The sequence below is a fragment of the Sinohyriopsis cumingii genome, chromosome 11 (assembly GCF_028554795.1).
Source record: "Sinohyriopsis cumingii isolate HCF-2022 chromosome 11, ASM2855479v2, whole genome shotgun sequence".
Lineage (NCBI taxonomy): Eukaryota > Metazoa > Mollusca > Bivalvia > Unionida > Unionidae > Sinohyriopsis > Sinohyriopsis cumingii.
In genome coordinates this window covers 98,316,576-98,339,774 of record NC_142971.1, presented here as the reverse complement: position 1 = coordinate 98,339,774, position 23,199 = coordinate 98,316,576, and the positions used below count along the sequence as shown (strand labels likewise).

The window sequence follows — 23,199 nt, the reverse complement described above, 5'->3', positions numbered from 1 at the left end:
GTGATAAATTCATGAGCTTTTTAATCTTAGGAGAATGTGAACAAGTATTCATAAATATCTGCTTGGTCACTGATGACTTTAATGATACTTTTGATTTATGTATCTCATATTTAATTAAAAACCATAACCCCTGTAAGTTAAAAATATAATTAAGAAAATATGTCTGTCTGTTTATGTGTGTGTGTATGATTTGTATTGTCAACACAGATTTAAACAAATTTCAATCATATCGCTATGATGCCTGCAGTGTGGTAGTTTGTAGCAATGTCTAGCATGATGCCATCATGCCACAGACATATAGCATCATGTCCCACCAAGTCACAATATCCTGACACCAGGCCAACCAGTCCTAACACTAATCTTTTAATGCTGAGCTCCTAGCAATGCAGCTGCTTGTACTATTTTTATGTTTCTGGTATGACTCTGCTGGATTTTAACTCCTGACCTTCTGTATCTGAGGTGGATGCTCTAACCACTAAGGCCATTGAAGCAGTCTTTAAAAAAGTATAATACATTTACCAATCCTTCAAAAAATACCTTAGAGTAACCTCCCTTAAGAGCCTCTCTATCCCTCTTTCTGAGATCCAACATGGCCTCCTCATTGTCAAAAATCATCCTTTCTGGTCGTAGGTCCATTTCAGGTAGCTCTAGAATCTGTGAACTCTCTCGACTGATTGTCAGATTTTCACTTGTTGTACCTGTGGTTTCAGTTTTGGAGGCTCTTTGTTTACTAGCATGCCCCTGAGACTTGTCATTACTAGGGTCACTGAATCTTGGTGACTTTGGCACCACACCAGTTACAGCTTGTGTTGGACTTTGCTCTCTAAGCTGAGACTGTTCTGCAGATTTTGCTGACATTTTTGAGTTGTCTCTAGATATTTTAGTAGGCCAAACTAGTTCTGTGTCTTGTTCTCCTAAAAAAGTTTGAGAGATAATTAGAATGATAATCAGTTTTATCTTTCCTTTATTTCTAAATACAGCATGATAAAAAAGATGCCAAAGGACAATGCATCTTGCAATAAAAACATCTTGATATAACACTGGCTTACTGCCGACCCAAAATTTTCTCCAGCATGGGATTACATGTTTTGTATCTGTTATTATGCCTTACTGAAAAGAACCAATTTATCTGTACATAAACATGAGGAACACAACTGTAGAATTAAATATAAACCCAAGATGGCCATATAAATTAAAGTAGTACAGATCAAAACTTTGTGCCTACAAAACCTCTGGAATTCTTCTTGGCATAGATTATGGGTCTATTCGAACCTACTCCAAACTTCACTGTTCACTTCACTCTACAATCTGACTTTGATTTGTCATGTCATTATGTCTTCAAAATTGTAAAACAGTAAAGATCCTAACTAAACACACCACCTATTGTAAAATGTGTTTACAAAAGCTATAAGTACCCATCACAGGGGACGTAGGTGTGCCTTCCCTTGAGAGTTCTTTACGTTTATCCTCCCTTTTCTCTTTCTTCCACTGTTCTAGACCTCGGGCCAGTTCCTTATAATCCAACTTATTGTCTAGGTTCATGTCCAGGACAAGTATTATTTCTTCCAACATCATATCAGTCAGAGGGATATTTTCCTGAAACATATATGATAAGCATCTCCCTGATATACAATTACTTTTATCTTTCAAGTATTACCATAAGATCAAAGTTCTTTTTAAACTTAGAATTTATTTTATCTTAATAAATTTTACGCCAAGTTTTGGGTGAGTGGGTGGGTGGGTAAAACTAATTTTAATGATGTAACCTGTTGGTATTGCATAGCCTTAAATTCTGGGATAGAATTAAACTCGTCCAAATATGAAGATTGGATTAAACTCATCCAAATATGAAGAATTCATCCTCTCATGGGGAATTCTGGAAAGAAACCAGAATACAACACAGACCACACAGGCAGTTGTTGCTGTGTTCCAGCATGAACTAATGCACTGTAAGTGACAGCAAATTCTCCTTCAGCAGTCTGAATGACGCCACTGACAAAAGGGTTGGCCTTAAGGTCTAAAGGCTCCAGTGTCTTAAAAGGGAGACAGTCCTAGGTCCCCAACCAATTGCTCACTTGTGATGTCCTGTCATCCAGATTGGAAGGTATAATATGCCAGGCAGGGTGTGGGATCATGTAACTGGCTGGAGAGACCAAAGGTCCACTCAGAAGGGGAACTAACCACTCCCTATGCAATCTAGCATGATCCTGCCACTTTGTGAATCTTAGGGAAAGCCTCCTTACCATAGCCAGGTAGGGGAACAATAAAAAGTGTAGTCAAGGGTTTAGGACACAAATCTTGATGCAGAAGATGGTAAACTTATGTACATTCCTGCAAAAAAAGTCTAAAAACAGGATAGGAGTATTATGATAAAGATGATTGGTGTGGATCAGTAATCACACCAGTCCAAAGTAAATTACAGAATCCCATACTGGACAAGAAAAGAGTAATAAAATGATAACTGAGTGGTGTGGATCAGTAATCACACCAGTCCAAAGTAAATTACGGAACCCATATTGGAGAAAAATGAGTAATAAAATGATAACTGAGTGGTGTGGATCAGTAATCACACCAGTCCAAAGTAAATTACAGAACCCATATTGGACAAGAAAAGAGTAATAAAATGATAACTGAGTGGTGTGGATCAGTAATCACACCAGTCCAAAGTAAATTACAGAACCCATATTGGACAAGAAAAGAGTAATAAAATGATAACTGAGTGGTGTGGATCAGTAATCACACCAGTCCAAAGTAAATTACAGAACCCATACTGGACAAGAAATGAGTAATAAAATGATAACTGAGTGGTGTGGATCAGTAATCACACCAGTCCAAAGTAAATTACAGAACCCATACTGGACAAGAAAAAAGTAATAAGATGATCATTGAATGGTGTGAGATCTGGAATACACTGATTGGAATAAATGTACTGGACCAAATGGTATACTACAAAACCCAGAAGGAGTGAGATTAAGTTGAAGGAAGGAAGGAAGGAAGGAAGGAAGGAAGGAAGGAAGGAACGAAGGAAGGAAGGAAGGAAGGAAGGAAGGAAGGAAGAAAGGAAGGAAGGAAGGAAGGAAGGAAGGAAGGAAGGAAGCAAGGAAGGAAGGAATGGCACTGCCTGAAAACTGCATTGAAACTCTCAAGGGAGTTTAGATCCAAACGCAAAAGTAATCAGACTAAGGGAATATAATCTGAGAAATTATAGAATACATGCAGAATGCATACCCAATGCATGATAACAAGAGCATATAGTCTGCACAGCAATATAATATGTGAATGGAAATGGTGTCCAGAAAAAAATCAGGACTATGATACATGTGCAAGCAGCTTGAAATGGGTCTGTGTTCTCTATGGATTTCATCCATGGCAGGACAAAGTCTTATTATATGGACAAGGGTAATTTCATTTCAAATTATAATGCTATGCAATACTGACAGGGAACATACAGTACTACTAATATTAAATTCATATTTATGGTCTTAAGTTGTCCAGTATTCTACTGCTAGTAAATTCATTCCTCTTGGAAAATTATAGAATGCTCTGCTTATTAATCTGCTTTTCACTATTTCTTTAAAATTGTCATTTTTCTCCTTTAAAAAGATATGTTGTGAGTGACAAAGGCTTGTCACTACATGTTGAAATTTTCATTAAAGATGGATAATAGTTATAAATGAAGTATAAAAATATTTTTAAAAAAATATTTTTTTGAATTTTTCATGAAATTAAAGATCATAACAATGGTGGCATAAAAAATTTCATCACAGGTATGCAATAACTCTCTATTTATTGAGTTGGAAGCTCTCCATTTAGGAGGTGCATTCTCACTTTCAGTGTTTGTTTTGAAAAAAGATACAAACAAGAGTTATTTTGAATCTGATTAAACCCTCTAAGTTGTAAAAAGACATCCAGGCATGAATGGTGGTAAGTTCCAAGAAAAAGCATTATGTTCAAGATGGGTTTTAAACCTGATTGTAAAATAATAATGCTTTAAAAATAAGTTATATTATACTTTATTCTATAATATTTTATAACCTGATGCTGCTATTCAAGTTAAAACAATAGTCTGGATCATGGGAATACATAGAACTGTTTCACTTGCAAAACTGAAACCATTCTCAACTTCCAAAATCATAACATTTAATTGTCTTACCTTTTTCATTATGGCTTGAAAGTCTTCTTTGGAAACTTTCCATTTTTTATCTTTATCAATCTCTGTGAAAAGGTCCACCAATCTCTTCTTTTTCATTTTAAGATGTTTCTCCAGAGTTTGAACCCCCAATGGTGTGGGAAGTCTGATATCTGGGAACTTGCTGCTTGCAGTGGAGACAGAAATGGTTTCAGTACGATCTGAAGAGGATGACTTCTCTCCACTTTCCAATGCAGTAGCAGACACTGTCTCTTTTTCTTGTTCTTTTTGTGCTTTTTTAGTCTGTCTTAATTTTGTGAGCACTCTCTTTTCTAATGCAGTTTTATTTGGCTTCTTCTCCAACCACTGCTCACTAAGTCCCATGTTATCCAGATCACTTCTGAACTTTTGTCTTGCTTGCATCCACTGTTTATAGGAGTCTTCACGCTCCCTCTCTTTTTGTGCTGCAACCAGTTCCTCTGGGGGAGGTTTTTCTTGTTGAATTTGAGGTCTAAGGGCTGTTGTCAGAACAGGGGATTCAGGAGTTGGTTTCAGATTCATATACATTCCTAAACGGTGCTTCATTGGAGTTTCCATTGGTGGTGCAATAATGACACGCTTCCTACTGAGAGGGCCTCCAAAGATTCGGACAGCAGCCTTGTAGTGCTTGATATGAGCCAGATCTCTATGCTTGAATTTCTTCATTCGGTCATCTTCTGGCACTTCATCCATATTTAATGGATCAAAGAGCCGATTGAGTGGAAAACTGATGTCAGCATCCAACAGATCAGTTGGACCCATGCGATTGGGTGGCATTTTTCTTTTTATACAGTCCTAGCTTGTGCACTAAAAAGTAATACTTTGTGCAGTTTTACCCTGAAAAGATACAGAAATGAAACTCTGAACAAAACCTATTTATTTTTGTTAATGTATTTCTAAATCAATGAAATACTCATTAATGAAGCATACATCAGCATGTGGCTACTATACATCACTTGAATGATTGAAAAAATGTAATGAAATGTTCATCAATGAAGCTTTTGTTGTTGTAGGGTTTAACGCCATTTTTCAGCACACGATAGGCTATACATGGCTGCCAGTATTAATGGTGGAGGAAGAACCCGGGAAAACCCCCGGAAAGAACCACCGATCCACGAGAAGCAACTGGCAAGCTTTCTCACATACCCACATTGGCTGAATCCGAGACTCGAACCCACGCAGACAATGAAGCACATAGCAGCATGTGCAATGATGCATCACAGAAGAGTGCAATAAAATGTTCATCAATGAAGCAAAAAGCAACATCTGGCAACAATGCACCACTTAAATGATTACAGAAAATTGTAATTAAATACTCCTCAGTAAAGTTCACAGGAACATTTGACAACAATGCATTATTTGAATGATTACATAAAATTGTAATGAAATATTCATTAATGAAGATATTTAATCTTGTACCATGAGGATTATTAATCCTGTATCATAAAGATGTTAATAAGCATGCATATATTAATCCTGTATCATGAGATTATTAATCTTTATGATCAGGATAATAATCCTGTATCATAAAGATGTTAATAAACATATTAATTCTGTATCACAAGGATATCAATCTGTATCACAAGGATATCAATCTGTGTCACAAGGATATCAATCTGTATCACAAGGATATCAATCTGCATCACAAGGATAACAATCTATATCACAAGGATATCAATATATATCAAAAGGATATCAATCTATATCACAAGGATATCAATCTATATCACAAGGATATCAATCTATATCTCAAGGATATCAATCTATATCACAAGGATATCAATCTGTATCTTAAGGATATCAATATGTATCAAAAGGATAGTAAATTTTTGTTCTTGCTTTTATTGGCACTTTTAAGCAATAGTTACCCATAGTTACTTTGAAACCTTGTGATGGAGTTGGTGGGATAATTAAAAAAAATGGTTTCAAACACTGTGATACAAGACAATAATATGACAATATCCAATATCACTTAACTGAGAACATGCTGCTATAATAATAACAAAAAGTGTTTGTGCTTCATTCAGATTCTGGGAAAACACTTATAGCTTGCTCAAGGAGCTTTCACTTTTACAGTAATGAAGTTGTTTATCATATAAATACAACATCTGCCAAAACACTATCAGGATTCAAAACTCCACAGCATGAGAAGCATGTCCATCAGTTGGAAGAGTACTTAGGTGAATGTTAGAAGATACAGTATGTTAAACAATGGAATGGTTTCATCCTAAAGGTTGTAAACAAGACACAAAAATACCAGGACAGTTTATAAGATCCGGTTACCCACAATGATGAATAAATGTCCTATGAAACTCCAATGATGAATGAATGGCCCATGAAACTCCAATGATGAATGAATGGCCCATGAAAATCCAATGATGAATGAATGACCCATGAAACTCCAATGATGAATGAATGGCCCATGAAACTCCAATGATGAATGAATGGCTCATGAAACTCCAATGACGAAAGAATGGCCCATGAAACTCCAATGATGAATGAATGGCTCATGAAACTCCAATGACAAAAGAAGGGCCCATGAAACTCCAATGATGAATGAATGTCCCATGAAACTCCAATGATGAATGAATGGCCCATGAAACTCCAATGACGAATGAATGGCCCATGAAACTCCAATGATGAATGAATGGTCCATGAAACTCCAATGATGAATGAATGGCCCATGAAACTCCAATGATGAATGAATGTCCTATGAAACTTCAATGATGAATGAATGGCCCATTAAACTCCAATGATTAATGAATGGCCCATGAAACTCCAATGATGAATGAATGGCCCATGAAACTAGAAAGACGATTGAATGGCCCATGAAACTCCAATGATGAATGAATGGCCCATGAAACTCCAATGATGAATGAATGGCCCATTAAATTCCAGTGATGAATGAATGGCCCATTAAACTCCAATGATGACTGAATGGCCCATGAAACTCCAATGACATAGCTCCAAATTATTTTGCAGCAATCAAATTTGAAACAAAGAAATTAAAAGTGTTTTACCAAAGTGAATCATTAACTACCTCGAAAAACAAAGAAACGAGAAACAAAATAAAATAATAAACTTTTGTTTTACTTAAATGCTAATCCAATTGGTCCAATTACTATGCAGCAAGCATTAAGGTCTATGGAATGCACAGGCTGAAGGGTTTTAGTGAGGTCTGGGATTTTTGTATACATGACATGTTTGATTTAATTAAAATCCATTACCTACATGCATACTTTTTTATAACATCAAATGGTTCAATTATCCTATTTCCTTTTCTCTTCATCTATATATCTATTTATCCAAGAGATCAACCGTAATCATCTGCCACTATTGATCTCTTGTGATTTTTACAACAAAGAGTGAGTTATCAAGGAAGCACTGAATTTTGTACATTTAAAGTTAATTTTAAAAGAACAAGTCTAAATATTTTATGCTGCTTAACTGAAATTTGTCCTTTTTTCAGATATTTCTAGTTTTGGTCCATATTGGATTCCAAACTTTTGTATATATCTTTCAGTATAATGTATGGCACTACTGTTCAATTGATAGTGAAAACATGTTCAAAGAAGAGCTAACTATAAGAAGTCAAAGCAAAACTAGAGACAAAATGCCATCTGCAAATCTGGATAAGTAATTTAGGGCTAAAGGGCAAATTGATGAAGATTGTAATGATATTCGAAAGAATGTTAAAGTTATGAGAACTGATAGTTCAGATGGGATTGTAATGATATTCAAAAGAATGTTAAAGTTACTAGAACTGATAGTTCTGATGGGACAGTAGCTATGGGGAAGAAAGTGTGTAATGCCTGACTTAGTGTTTGGAATAAGACCTTTCTTTGGATTGACAAAATTCAGTCTCACTCTGGTAGACAAACAAGAACTATATGTCAGTGTTACAAAGAATGTAGAAATTAAACTCAATGGCAACCAATATTTCTTCTAATCTTCCAAGTTTTCTGGGAGGGGACTGCAACGTTTGTTAGTGGGACACCTAATTTTACCAAAATGTAAGTCCAGTATTCGTGGTTTTAAAATCCTAGTGAGACCCCTGCACTATTTTTACTGAAGTGTATGTCAATGTGGTTATGTATATGCAATTACTCAAATTAAACTGATTCTTGTTTTTAAATTTAATACTAAAAAGGTTTAACATAGAGTCTATTCAGTCCTGATTGATAAAGGCTCTGCACCTGAAATGCCATATAAAAAAAATTCCAGACAAAACTTATTGATAGCTTTGGACCTTTACAAAGAAGGCCATGTATTAAAGAGGATCTATCAAAGCAAATAACAGGGTAGTAAGATTTATTTCAATATATAGAGCTTTGCCTGTGATATGAATATGGTTTGTACTGGATCACACCTTTAGACTCACCTCATCCAAAAATGTCCATGTACTTTAACATAGTCCTACAATATAAGACTATAGCCTTTATACTTATGTTTCGGGCATTTTTTTAGCACTAAAACATAAATAACACGTGATATGTCTTTACATTGTAAGACTAACTTTAACAATGACTTTGTCTTATGTATTTCTTGGGATGTGAAAACAAAAGCTATCCAAATGAACAAGGATTTAAATATATATAATTCAAATTTTTATGAATTGATTGCGTTTTCTATGTTTTGATTGGATGTAAACGGTCACTTGATACTGATCTGGAATTTTTTACACATTGATAAATTCTGCGGACTACTTTTGTTTCCCTGTTTCCAGATCATCTGATGTGAAGTTTTATCTGTATCAATGCCTTACACCGTCATAATAACAATAACAAGATCCCACACAACCACTCCTGTGATTTCATATAAAAAAAAAAGCCACAGATTAAAATAGACCATTAGAAGCTAAAACAATGTAATTCCACAGACCTTCCTGCACTCCAACACTCCAATTTTCGAAAAAAGGGAATATTCCTGGTTTAACCGCAACAACCATTTTTTATATATTAAAGTAATGGTCATAGCAATATATAGATGGCAAGACCCGCTACCCCGTATCACTGTATAAAGAATCAATGAATCTTGGTTAGCGAATATAGGGCTATGTATTCTATCGCAGTTAAGAGGCTAATGAAAGAAAACTTCCATGGAGATATATTGAAATCGAATTCGGCAGAATGACACCAATTTCTTAAATAGTCGGTACCGAGCGCCAAGATGATCTACAATGACTACATGACTCCTACTATACCGTATGCCTTATAATACAGTGCACATTGTGCAATAAAATATTTGTATTTTAAAGACACACAAAAAAACATGGTTGACGTTTAAGTCAAACCCTGATGCCATAACGATAACAGTACAAATACAAATTAAAAAAATGGATATCACTCTCAAGTCTGACAATAAATGCAAAAACTATACAAAAATATGCACTGTGATTTACTTACACATTTGTTGTACATGAATATCTAAAACAAACGACATTTTACTGCAAACAGCTTAACAACATTCAGACCACTCCATCTTGGTTGCTTATAAACAGTCATTTGGAATATCCTTACTATTTTAAGCATTCTCGGCCTTTTCCGTCAAGTCCAGGAAGAAACATTGGCGGTAATTCGTAGCCATTGAGAACTATATTCTTAACTACTTTGATCAAGTAGAACAATAAGGCAGCGGAAGGAGACACGGTCACAATTGACATTTCAAACTGATGTGTATTCCTACAACAACTTAAGAGTTTATGTCTTAATCTAACGGAAATGAGTGATGTTCCGATCGCAATGAAACCAAAGTAATTCGAATGATGAATAAACTGGTATTAGATTTCTAAGTTTTGAGATAAGAAACAAGTGGAAAATCCAATAAATGTATTACAATTTGACTGGTGTTAGGTTTGTATTTCACATACTGATGCGTGCGTTAAAAAAGTATGTCAACTATTCTGTCAACAGATGGTGTACACATGGTTTTAATGTTGATTGAAAGATCTTAAATATATTGCCTTTTGGATATCATACATACACGATGAAGCTTTAGTATATCTACCTTGATTAATGTAGACATTGCGGTGGTATAACAAAGAAAAAACACAGAGTGGGTATTTACTTTCTATTTTTATTTTTAAATTGCTACTGAGTTTGTTTTCTGCACTAAAATAGCACCTATAAAAATACTATATCTCTATAGTACAAACCAAGTTTTTATGCCCTGCAAATCTCGTAATATGTAACATACACTTACACTACACTTACATGTCTGTGACTGCATTGAGCATTTTTTTGTGGTTACTATTAGGAACACGATCCGATGAAAATGACTTCGTCTGTGGACTAGGAAACCTAGTCCGAGTTTCCTCTGACCCTAGTCCTACCTGTAAGACCCGACGCTGATATTTATGTCGTGGGCACCTCAACAAAATCAAAATGTGCTATGTCTTACATGTAGGACTACCTCTGACCCTTGCCACCACATATCAAATTTGGGGTGATAAGGGTAAGAGGAAACTCAGACTATAGGAAAACGAGTCAGAAACGAATTTTCACTGTGTAGACATTAGTTTCCTAATAGTGCAATGAAAACAATAAATTAGAAGAAAAAAAAAAACTACACAACGCTATTGCTTTACTTATCATAGTTTTATAATCCTGGAATCTTTGGATTTTACACACTTAAGAAGTTAGTTTTGCCTTTTTAGAAGTATCCTATCATATTGATGCCTCTTATTTAATTTGTATTTATGTTAGAAAAGTATGAATATCAAATGACATTTTGTTATCATTGAGAGATGTGTTCTATCAAGAACTGGGAGTTTCTACCACATCATCAGAATAGGGTAGTGTCAAACAGTGGTCAAGCGAGACTTGGGTTTTAGGGAGAAGTGACGTCTTCTTTTGGACAGAACACAGAAGTGGGGGCAATAAAAGACGTGCAATATATATAATTTTTTTAAAAATTTATTTATTTATAGTGTGTATGCTGTATCAATGATATACCATGAGATGTATAAATTTTTCATGAAAAGGCAACACTGCCAGGTTTCATTTTAATGAAAAATGTATACCAGAAGTCGTATATCATTGATTTTATGTTGTTGTTGTTGTAAGGTTTAACGCCATTTTTCAGCACACGATAGGCTATACATGGTGGCCAGTATTAATGGTGGTGGAAGAACCCAGGAACACCTAGGAAAGAACCACTGACCCACGAGAAGCTACTGGCAAGCTTTCTTACATATCCACATTAGGCATTCCATCAACTCAGATTTCATGGCCAACTGTTTTTGTATTGGGGGCGCTCACCATTGAATACGTACTTTTGACAGAGTAACTCTCAAAACTTTAAAGACAATGGTGGATTAAAATTAACATACTGAGCATTTGATATTTCAATACTGACTGATTTCAGTAATGTTCATTTCCAGGCATCAGTTAATATGTACTTTTGAGAGGGTGACGTATATAAGGTGAAGTAGTTGGCATTTAAAACAAGCACAATGGAGAGAATGTTGGCATACCTATTTGCTACATTAATGTAATATGGATGATATTTCTTTGGATATTGTACTTTTGGAAATTTTGCATGATTTAAGCACACTGTTAACTAAAATGACTGCTCCCATGTGTTAAAAAATCAGCCTGAATTAGTTTAAAGTACACTATACATAGCAGCTATTAAAATAGGGAAAATGAATTTTGCCAGACTAGACAATTCCAGCTTCTGAAAATGCAATGAATGAATTACCAAATATATAAAATGTAAAAAAAAGTTATCGGCTCTTTTATACAATTTACCTCTAAAGTTCGGGAAGTGAAAATGACCAAGTAGAGCTAGCACTTTTTTGAAAGGTGCACACCTGAAGTAAGGCCAGGCTGTATACTCTATAACCCATAGTACACCCATCAATCATACACCAAAATAAAGGGAATTAAAGGTTCTTTGAATTATACCTAAGATATTTTAGGTCTTTTTTAAATAGCCAGTATAACCAGTGAGGAAAGCCAGGGAAATTCTTTTTTCTTTAAAATCCTAACCCTATGCAAAATATGAAACTATAGAGCGCCACCATTATTGACTACTAGGCAGATGTTAGCTATATGTTCTGAGTTAAAATACATATTATGACCAGACTGTGTCACATGCCATAGACATGAGAAGCATCTGAGTTACTTATATAATAAGTTCAGTGGGCAATTCATTCCACGTTGCTGGGCCTTGGTATGCAAAAGAACGCTGTCCATATGACTTTGTTTCCATAGTGGGAATAATGAGTATACGATTGTCACAAGAGGAGTGTAAGTATCTTGGTGGTGTGTACACATGGGTGAGATCAGATAGGCGTGTTGGACTAGAGTCCGACAGTGAAACATAACACAGTGAACAAATTTTGTGCTTGATTCTGGATCAAATGGATAGCCAGTAAAGGGTACAGAGCAGCGGGGAGGTGTGCTCTGATCATGGTACTCTAAGCATGATCCGAGCAGCTGTGTTTTGAACTTTTTGAAGTTTCTGGAGTAGATATTGAGATGAACCAGACAGAATTGAATGCAATAGTCCAGTCTTGAAAGTACTAATGAACATAAAAGTGTTTTAGTACCATCAACTGAAAGATATTTGCGAACTGAGCTGATGCGTCTCAAGAAATGCAGCCTTGCATATGTTCATGACATGTTGGTGCAATGTGAGAGTACTGTCCAGAATAACACCTAGGTTTCATACTGATTGTGTGAATTTAATGTTGGCATTGCTGATATTTATTGTTTGAGGTAAAGGATATGAATGAGAAAGTCTTTGTGTTGTGATCAGAATGGTCTCAGTTTTATCATCATTCATCTGCAGCTTGTTACATGTCATCCATGATTTCACATCAGAAATGCACCTCTCTACACCTTGGATGGTAGCATCAACTTCAGTTGGGTGGCTAGATTTGTATATTTGGGTGTCATCAGCATACAATTGGTGAGACACTGGATGATGATCTATGACACTTGAGAGCAGCTGAGTGTACAGAATGAAGAGAACCGGTCCAAGAACAGACCCCTGTGAAACACCACAACATAGATCAGCTGGGCTGGAGTGTATTCCATTTGCAGATACAATCTGTGTCCTTTTGACCAAGTAGGACTTGAACCACAGTAAGGCTGTATCATGAATGCCAAATACATGCTGAAGACGGTGAAGTAATATATTGGTCTATTGTGTCAAATGCTGCAGACAAATCAAGGAGGGTGAGGACTGTAATCTTTCCATTATCCAACGCAGAGAGAATGTCATTAACTACTTTTAGAAGAGTAGTTTCAGTACTGTGGCAAGGGTGATATGCAGATTGTACATTACTAAAAAGACTGTTTGAATTTAGATGAGATACAAGCTGGGACAGAACAACCTTTTCTAAGATTTTTTATATGAATGGGAGATTAGAAACTGGGTGATAGTTCTTTAAATCATTATGGTCTAGCGTTGGTTTCTTCAGCAGAGGCTTTACAATAGCAGTTTTGAAAAATGATGGGAATTCCCTGGATGAGAGAGAGGTATTAATAACATCAGTTAGTGAAGGCAATACTGGATCTAAGCACTCAAGCAGCAGTGATGTTGGAATCGGATCAATTTCACATGACTTTGGTGCACTCATCATCACTATATATCATGACTAGACTGTGTCACGTGCCATAGCCATGTAAACCATCTGAGTTAAAAATACAAATCATGTCTAGAATGTGTGTCACATTCCATATGTCATGATATTAATTTAGTTCTCAGAATGGAAGATCTCTAAACAGACCAAAAGTGAATAATAGTTTTGATATTCACACTATCCTGATTAACCAACATGTCATATTTCCCATCAGACTTTGAAGTCAGTAGCTAAACTTAAATATTGCTCACATACAAGAATAATTTTGAATATATTGCAAAACTGGTAAATCATTTTTGATAGAATAGAGGAGGCTGTTATGTTTATCTGTGTTTTGTGTCTAACTTTTGTTCATGATTGTAGATTGTAATGATCATTTTAAACAACATATTACATAGCTTTACAGTCCATGATTATAGATTATATTTTAAGATAATGAACATTTGTAAGCAGCATGTTTAGTTTGATTTAGCTCAAAATATTGCTTTTTCTCTTGGAAAACCCCATTGTCGGCCTGATGTTTGTCAGGTTGATTCACTAAAATTTAAGCAAACAGACCTGCCCTTGTTTACAGTTCGGGGTAGTTTTCCATTAGATGATGGAGTTTTTTTTCAGAAAAGGTTATTGTAATAAGGTTGTTTACATCAATATTCTTCGTTCCTATTTTAACACCTGTCTAGTGTAATCAGTTTCTTAGTTGAATTATAATTTTAGAGGGTGTTTAAATTATTCATTGGAATTACAAAGTCCTCATTGACGTTTTGGACCAAATCACTGTATTTGGATTGTTGTGAATTCATTCAGAAACAATCAAGATTCAATCATTGTGAGTCATCAAGACTGCTGGTACATCAGTTCATCCAGGACTTGGCATATCAGAACATTTAATACTGGAACACTAATTTTTCAACTTGTGATATCACTTTCAGGGCTATTTGGGATTTAATTCACAATATCCTGAGTTTTCTTTGAAATTTTCACTTTGTATTTTTTTTAAATGAATTATTTGCTGAATTTTACTGAACTTGTTGTTTTTTTGTTTTTTATTTTACTTAGTTGAAGATCATAGAAACGTAAATCTTTACATTGAGCTTTTAATGATCAAGTCTCCCACGACTTGGAAGAAACCAACTAATTACCAATATGGTGTACTGTGTAGAAAAAAAATCTGATCCTACAAATACATCACTAATTATTGGTCATTATATCAGTACCTGTATCAGTTAGTAAAACTCGGTTGAAAGGGATGTACAATGTAATTTAAAGGGATGAGTTTAAATTTGCCATAAACACAGATCACTAAACAGTAAATTGTGGATGATTGTTTTTGATTGCACTTTTTCATTCTGTTGAAAAACCTGACATGGACTTGCATGACAGAAATCTTTCAAATACAGTTCTCTTAATTTTAAATTACTTACATTATGTGTTCCTTTTAATCCATGCAGTTCTTTACCTTGAGATACCTATTATCGTCATTACAGATATAGCTACCATGAACAGTCCTCCGATTGCCAAGAAACCCAGACAGGATGATTATAGTCCAGAGAAACCAGGGCTTGCCTGTTCTGAATGGAAGACTACTGAGGTGGAGGAAGAGAAGGTCAGATTGAGAAATAAATTAACGTGATTTTCTTTTATAGAGAACAACCTTTCATTCGTTGGATTTATATAATGCAAGGCCAAGGCCACAGTGGAACAGCCTTAATGACATTTTCTGTTCAACACATTGACATCACCTGGCAACCAACCTTGTATCTGGTTGATAACATGGTATCAACAGTCACAATTTTGAAATGAATTTCTTCCCTTTAGGTATCTGTTAATAACATGATATCACTTATCACTATTTAAAATGACTCTTCAATTCAGGGATCTGTCAATAGCATGGTATCAGTTGTCACAATTTTGAAATGAATTTCTTCCCTTTAGGTATCTGTTAATAACATGATATCACTTATCACTATTTAAAATGACTCTTCAATTTAGGGATCTGTCAATAGCATGGTATCAGTTGTCACCATTTCAAATGAATTTTTAGTCATAGGTACTCAAAGTGATTGACATCTTTAGGTCATAGGTACTTAGAGTGACTGACATCTTTAAGTCATAGGTAGCAGCAGGGAGGGTGAACAGACCATTTTCTAGAAGTTTCCTACAAAAATGAAAAATACAAGGTCAATAATGTCATACCGAAGCCTCTAACTCACCGAGATATTCTCTAATTGGGTTAGCTTATTTTGTTTCTTTGTCTTTGGTGCTTATGTTTTCAAATTGGAAAACATTTTAGAGAACATGGTAGGGCTCCAATAGTTTTATTACAATCTATGCTCGATGTAAAAAATATTGATATTGTTGATTGTAAGTGAAGCAATTATATCATATAGTCTGCAGAAACAAGTTTGGTTACCACAACAAAAGAAATATTCTGATGATGAAAATCCTGATATAACTGATTTTGAGAATAAAATTGCAAAATAATAATTGGCAAATTTACACAAGGAGGATCATATGATCGTAAATGACATTGTACAAGATCAATTATAGATGATGCTGAACTAGATTTTATAATTACTGATACAACAAAGAGAAACACATAAGTTGAAATAATGTTCATTTATCAGACGGAACTAAATTATGTACAATTGTGAGCTATATTGATGGTTAGTCACCACAGTTTACTCATTTAAGATCTTCAATGCTTGTGTACGTTTTGATAAATTTATTATCAATGATAAACTGATTTCCTGATGCCGCTGTTAGAGTCACCACAGATTCATTCCATATCAATAAAAAAAATACAGGATTGCTAGAACAATTACATATTGGTGCTGATGCATTATGGGGCAAATGGAAAATAAAACAAGAAAAGACAGTTATTCTGAATCTGCCGACTTTTGAAATTAAATATATTTATTAAAAAAATAATCAAATATCAGAATTGTCATCAGCACCATCGTTATATGATCCTGTGACCAGACATAAAACTTTATCTTAATGGATCAGAAGGTTCTGGTAAAACAACGCATGTGATTCAATTATTTAGTGAACTTGATATAATTCTTTTAACCCCTACACATAGACTCACCAGAGAAATGAACAAACGAGAAGATTAACCTCATACTTATCACAGCTTCTTCCGATGGAAGGGAGATACATGGACTCCTGAGCGAATGGGTGAAAAATATATTCCAAAGATTATTACCTGGGATGAAATATGTACAGTGTCGCTGGAGACATTACAAATATTTCTTGATTGGTTGTTGACAAAAAAATACTGCTGTGATAATGTTTGGCGATCATGGTCAACCACCACCATTTGTTGGATTGTCTCCGCATGAATATCTAAAAATGTTTGTAGATTATTATGAGGAGATAGATAACTGATGATCATAGAGCGCTTGATCCAGAATTAAGAGAGCTTAAGAAATTAATTAGACTACAACCAAATAAAATTCATTGTGAGGTTATACATATAGTAATTCCAGAAACTCCTATGAATAATTTTCTGCAAGTGTGGAGATCAGGTGATTTGATAGTTGCAAGTAGAAATATAGCTCGTGATAAACTTCAACAACAATTATTTCTGTTACATAAGGAAAATTGTCCAAATCAACCCGTACCATTGTGTTATTGCCCAGCATATACTCAAGGGCAAAATATAGATGTTGAGATTCCAGGTTGTGGTAGTAAACAAAATCTTTTGTTAAATGATATTGTTTTAGTTCCTGTCAGTACTGTTGAGAGCGCATTAACAATGGACAAAACTCTATGGACACTAGGATATGCTATCACGATTCATTCGTCACAAGGATTAACTATTTCAGAACTAATATGTGGATTGTTGATGAGGTGCCAGTTTACAAAAGTGAATGTGGTGGTAAATGTGTGTCTTCAGGAAATACTTGTAATTGTTCATGTACAAATCCATGTTGAGGAGCAATTGAATCTAATCTGTAGATTGCAGGTTTACCCAGGGATCTTACCACACTGGAAATTTTATGTGTCGTCACACTCCAAATAAGATCATGTTGCTCTTTTTTTACCCCCTTCAAGTTCACCAGGTTCATATAAATACCTCACAGTCACATTATTTAATAATGGTTGTTTTGAGAAGGAGTCCTGTTGTTGTACTGGTATGTTTTATAGAAATTGCACACGTAATTTCATTTTTTAATGCAGATATTACACTTGGTAGTCTTGCAACCCATTTACAGGATCTCTTATCCCCGGACTTAAGGTCAGTTGGATACTTCCTTTGCATATTGATATCCAAATAACCGCTCAGCAAGTGTTTGATTAAATCATTCAGTGATTGTTTGGTCGCAGTAATTTGCTGTATGTCCTTGTCTGATTTTGACGTTATGTTTTTTCATCAGAGATGATACTGCACCAAGAAATTCCTTGCCAGTATCAACCTGTAGCAACTGTGGCCATTGTAGACCACCATGTTGATAAATTCGTTTTAGTTGATAGTGGTTCTGCTCCTTTATATCTACTTGCAACTTCAACAACTGTTAATGCGTATTTGTATGTGCTTGATTGACATCTACATGTTTTAATATTATTGTGTGGTAAAAATAAAATATCTGCTTGATGAATTTCACTGACATCAAAATGTCCATACTGAATTTGTTTAGGTGGTGGTAGATAAATTTGTCATATTGCCTGTCGTGCTAACCAATTTGCAGCAATAGAATGTGTGATCACTGCTCTGCCCCTCCAATATCCTCTTAGGCTATAATAAATTGATTCCATTATAATAATAATAATAGGTTAATTAATTACCGGCCCCTAGCACTAGTTTACTTTTCATCGCAAATCCTACTAAGAAGCTAACAAGTTTTTCTCTGAGATATTTATTTTTTATGGATATTAATGAGTGGATCAACTTGACATCTGCAATATGTCGTTGTAAATCTTTATTTTTATACGCTACATCATGAACGTGACATGCTTCATCATTCGCATTTATTGGATATTCTCCAGGTCTTGGTTGATCTCACTCATCAAGTCAGATATCAAGTTGGGTTCCAGGACCACAATAATTATATATAGGAAGATGTTTTTATCCTGGGTATTTAGCTCCTGGAGCTCCTGGTAATTCTCCTAATGAAGCAGCGATATCACCACCTGTCTTCATACGAGATTAAATAAATTTGTATTTTTTTATACCATATTTCATACACTTGACTGTAAGTGCGAGTCTATGATTTTTTGTCATGGTTGTTGTAACTCCATTGGTGGGAGTGAATTGTCTGCATTGAACACAGTATAAATTCATATAATTGTTATATTCCTACAACATGGATGTCATTGATTTCTCAGTTACACGAAGGCAAGCGCCAGTCAAGCATCATCCAGTGCTTCTAAATTCTATCAGAGCAGTTATCATAGGTCAACCTGGGTTTGGTTAGACGCAATTGTTGCTTAATTTAATAATGAGATGGATCAAGTAGGATAAGTTACATTTAATGGCACCATCCGTAGATGATCAGCGATGCTACAATATGGTTAAAGATTTAATACAAACGCAAAATTGTTGGATGAGGATGGTAATGATATTATTGATTTTATCACCGATATTAATGAAGCCCCATCTGTGGATGACCTTGATGGATTTATTAATAATCTCATAGTATAAGATTATGTAATGCTGGACAAACAAATCCAGCGTGGATATTTTCTCGAAGCAGACACAAAAGCACAGATGTGATTTATGTTATTCAGCGATATACACAAATACCCAAAGTGATCAGAGATAACTACAATATTTTAGTTGTGTTTAATGGAGTTGATACACATACTCTGCAAAATATTCATCAGACTAAGTTTTATGGGGATATGGATATTATTAAGTTCAAAAACTTCTTTTCATGTGCGCAATCTACCCCACATGGATTTATAACAATAAATTTACGTGATCCTCAGTTGTGATATCGTGTAGGTCTTGATACAAATTTTGGTTGAGAGACAGCAGCAGGGAGGGGTAATGACCAACTATGAGTGTCTGACAGGTAAACAAACACACATACAAATTTGAAAACACAAGCAACAAAGATAAAGTAACAAAATGATCAAACCCAATTAAAGAAAATCTCGGTCAGTTAGAGACTTTGGTTTGACGTAATTGACCTTGTGTTTTTCATTTTTGTAGGAAGCTTTATTTTTGTGAATATACCCTTCTAGAAAATGGTCTGTTCACTCTCCCTGCTGCTTTGGTACTCACTGTGAGACACATTTAAGTCATCCCACACAGTACAGGTAAACCATTTAGTCAGATCAATGACACTGTGTTGCATCATGATCCACCTCTACCATCTCTAGAATTAAACTCTCAGGTAGTACTTGAAACATTGTATTACACATTGTAAACTTCTGTTTGTATTCAAATGTCACTCAGCTCTCATAGCAACATTCAATTGTAAGAAACATTCAGATTTCAAGAGAAATAGTTGTGAACAAAAGTGTGAAGTGGTAAATTTAATATTTAGAAATATTTACCTTCCAAATCGTGCAGTAGTTCTGTGGTAATTATGCATTTTTCCTTTTTGAACATCGTTAGTTACAACATCATTGTCATTCCTTGTGATTTTATGTTTATTATTAAAGAAAAATGAATTTTGTATGCAGGATGATATGAGGTTTGGAAGATAATTAGAAACCAAGTAAATTAATTACATTAAATAGATTGATGTTTGGAAGATAATTAGAAACCAAGTAAATTAATTACATTAAATAGATTGATGTTTAGGACTGGTTTTCATTTATTTGCTGTGTTGATAACAACAGGACAAGAAAGATAACTCTTGTAAAATAAAGATTATAAATAATCATACTATGGCTGATTAGTGACAATGACATAATGCCTGGAAATGAACATTACTGAAATCAGTCAGTAATATCAAATGCTCAGTATGTTAATTTTATCTACCATTGTCTTTAAAGTTTTGAAAGTAAAAAGAAATATGGTTGTTTAATCCTTTCAGAATAATATTTTTGTAAAAATTTACAAATAGGCAAGAAATATTCCTGACAATGATATTAGTCATTGTACTGAGACACAGAATAATGGAAATATGGCTGCCAATCCAAAACATGAGGTAATGACAGGTTCTGAGGTTGATAGAAAGCTGGAGCCAGACGTTGACAAAGCAGTAGGCCCAAGCCAGGAATCTTCATTGAGAGAAGGAGATGTGGGGATAACAGAATACATCAGCTCCCATCAAGGGTTTCATGGAATTCTCAAACAAAGGTTACTTTAAACAGAATTTTCATCATATCTTACATTTTATTGAACTATTTCAAGACCACCCACTATTCCATACCTATCATACTGTAGGCTGGCTGGTCTGGAAAATTAGTCAGGGTTTCCCATAAGGGTTTCATACCTATCATACTGTAGGCTGGCTGGTCTGGAAAATTAGTCAGGGTTTCAGATTTTTTTTCGAGACTTTGCCACTACAAAAGTTTTTGACTGATTTTAGCCACATGGATGAAAAAGCAATATTCAAATAAAAGATGAAAATTCAGGACAGATTTATTCAATTTTTTCATACTTATTCTGTCAGGACAATATATAAAGTTCTTTACCATTAACTTATTCAAGTTTAAGCTAGGAAATATACATGCAGTTTGAATCATACTGAGACTATTTAAAAATGTATAGTTTCATAACTTGCCATTTTCTAGAAGGATGCAGCCTATTTGTAAACAGTTAATAATGTGGGCATGTCTTATACTTGAAAATAAGTCATTGCCAATTTAAGGCCAAATATTTGAACTAAATTTCACTGGTAAAGTTTGTTTGCTTATATAATGAGAAATTTATAATTCATATTCTTGGTTTCAAACTTTATAGACTGATATTTCCTTTTCGAAGTTTTAGATCTATTACCCCTCTCATTTTTCTGATAATTTGAATCTCGCTCTCTAACCTTTACTTATAGGCTCAATCTTTACAAGTCCGAATTTAAACAACAAATCAGTTTATATATGCAGGGCTTGCTCATACAAGTACAGTGTGACCCCACTATAGCACACTCCGTTATAACACGAATTCAGATATAACACAGTCATGGTGTGGCTTGTGAAATTTCATATACATGTATTTTTCTCGTACACTAAAAAAATAATTATTTCTTAAAAGTATGAAGAAAACATTAAAAGTTTAATATCATTTTGGGGAAGATATCACGTTTGAATAATACAAGAGGATCATGGCGTGGCTTCTGCAATTTTATATGTATTTTTCTCATTCACAAAAAAGTAGTCTTTTCTCCTTAAAAATACAAAACAAACGTGTAAATAGTTTATTCTGGGATTGCATAGGGCTTCACAATGTCACAAACTTGGATTTCTGTTCCTTCATTGGTGGCAAAATATACCATATGGCGATTTCTTTTTATTGGCAAAATTGTAGGCTCTTTTAAATTTGTAAATACAACCATTGGTTTGGAGCAGAGAAATTCAGAGGCCCCCATGAAAGTAAGCTGCAAACTGGATATAAAATGCATTGAAATTTATCTGTTGTTACATAAACAAATTCTTTGTCCATATTGACAAACCATCTAAACAGTGCATTGTTATATCATAATCCACTTATCTTGACATCTAGCATGAGTACTGTATGTTGTGAGATATCCGCTTTTTTGTTGTTGATGACATTTCTGGTAATGGAGATCAATTGGACGAGGCATTATGTCGTAATCTACCTTTCATAGGATTTTTGGCCGCTCGCTAGTAATTAATATATTCACAAAGACTGACATTTGTAATGTGGATGGGTAAGTAAAATTCCTCTTCTTTTCACTCAGAATTAAATCCTTAAGAACACCCTTTTGTTAAATTTCTGATGCACACATGGAAGGCAGCATCATGTTGCTTACACCAATGTAAAAAAAAAAAAACCACACACACATCTTACTTATTGGTTTATTCAATAGGCAGGGAGGAACAGTAACTAGAATAGACCAAATAATTCCTTTTTAAAAATGTATCCAGATAAAATAGTTTGCAGAAATTTCAAAGGAAACAGATTTCCTTTGAGGCATAAATTGTTATGAAAACGTACTTGGCAAATGGAAAAAAATCAGTCCCAATCATGCAATACAGTTATTTGATGTTGCTGCCACAATATGAAATGGGCTTTTGTTTGGTTCTCCAAAGCTGCCATTTAGCAGTGACTTCAATAACGCATGCACCCTTCATCAAAGAAAGCTGACTACAATCTTCAATTAAAACAAAGAACTTTTCATTAAAGAAAGTCAGAACCAAACTTAATAAAAGTAATGGAATCTGATGGATTATTGCATTTTCCAATGTGACTGGAGCACGTTAACTGTACCGTGAAAGTTTCCTTTTTGCAGGAACAAGGTTATGCTTACAAATGCTACCAACAGCAGCTTAAAACACTAACTTTTACTGACTTGGGATGTAC

At 34.7% G+C, this 23,199-nt stretch overlaps 2 protein-coding genes across 7 annotated transcripts in view; one reads left to right on the top strand and one right to left on the bottom strand.

Moving 5' to 3' along the window:
- Window positions 1-9,668, bottom strand: part of LOC149789086 (EF-hand calcium-binding domain-containing protein 12-like) — a 29,839-nt gene extending 20,171 nt beyond the window's left edge. Inside the window, exons 1-4 of the mRNA XM_089975281.1 lie at window positions 9,574-9,668; window positions 4,154-5,005; window positions 1,416-1,596; window positions 538-914 (exon numbers count right to left, since the gene is read on the bottom strand). Of these exons, the coding sequence (XP_089831407.1) occupies window positions 538-914; window positions 1,416-1,596; window positions 4,154-4,945 (1,350 nt within the window). The 5' untranslated portion in view covers window positions 4,946-5,005; window positions 9,574-9,668. The remainder of the gene's footprint in view (window positions 1-537; window positions 915-1,415; window positions 1,597-4,153; window positions 5,006-9,573) is intronic.
- Window positions 9,669-9,947: 279 nt separating this feature from the next.
- The window catches only part of LOC149789085 (pseudouridylate synthase 7 homolog), an 87,924-nt gene continuing 74,672 nt past the window's right edge, over window positions 9,948-23,199 (top strand). For 3 of the 6 annotated variants that reach the window (XM_089975277.1, XM_089975278.1, XM_089975275.1), the window contains exons 1-3: window positions 10,054-10,222; window positions 15,245-15,363; window positions 20,780-21,015. In XM_089975277.1, the coding sequence (XP_089831403.1) occupies window positions 15,256-15,363; window positions 20,780-21,015 (344 nt within the window). In that variant the 5' untranslated portion in view covers window positions 10,054-10,222; window positions 15,245-15,255. Of the gene's footprint in view, window positions 10,021-10,053; window positions 10,223-15,244; window positions 15,364-20,779; window positions 21,016-23,199 lie in introns of those variants that run through there. The other 3 variants (XM_089975276.1, XM_089975280.1, XM_089975279.1) reach the window with 3 other exon arrangements.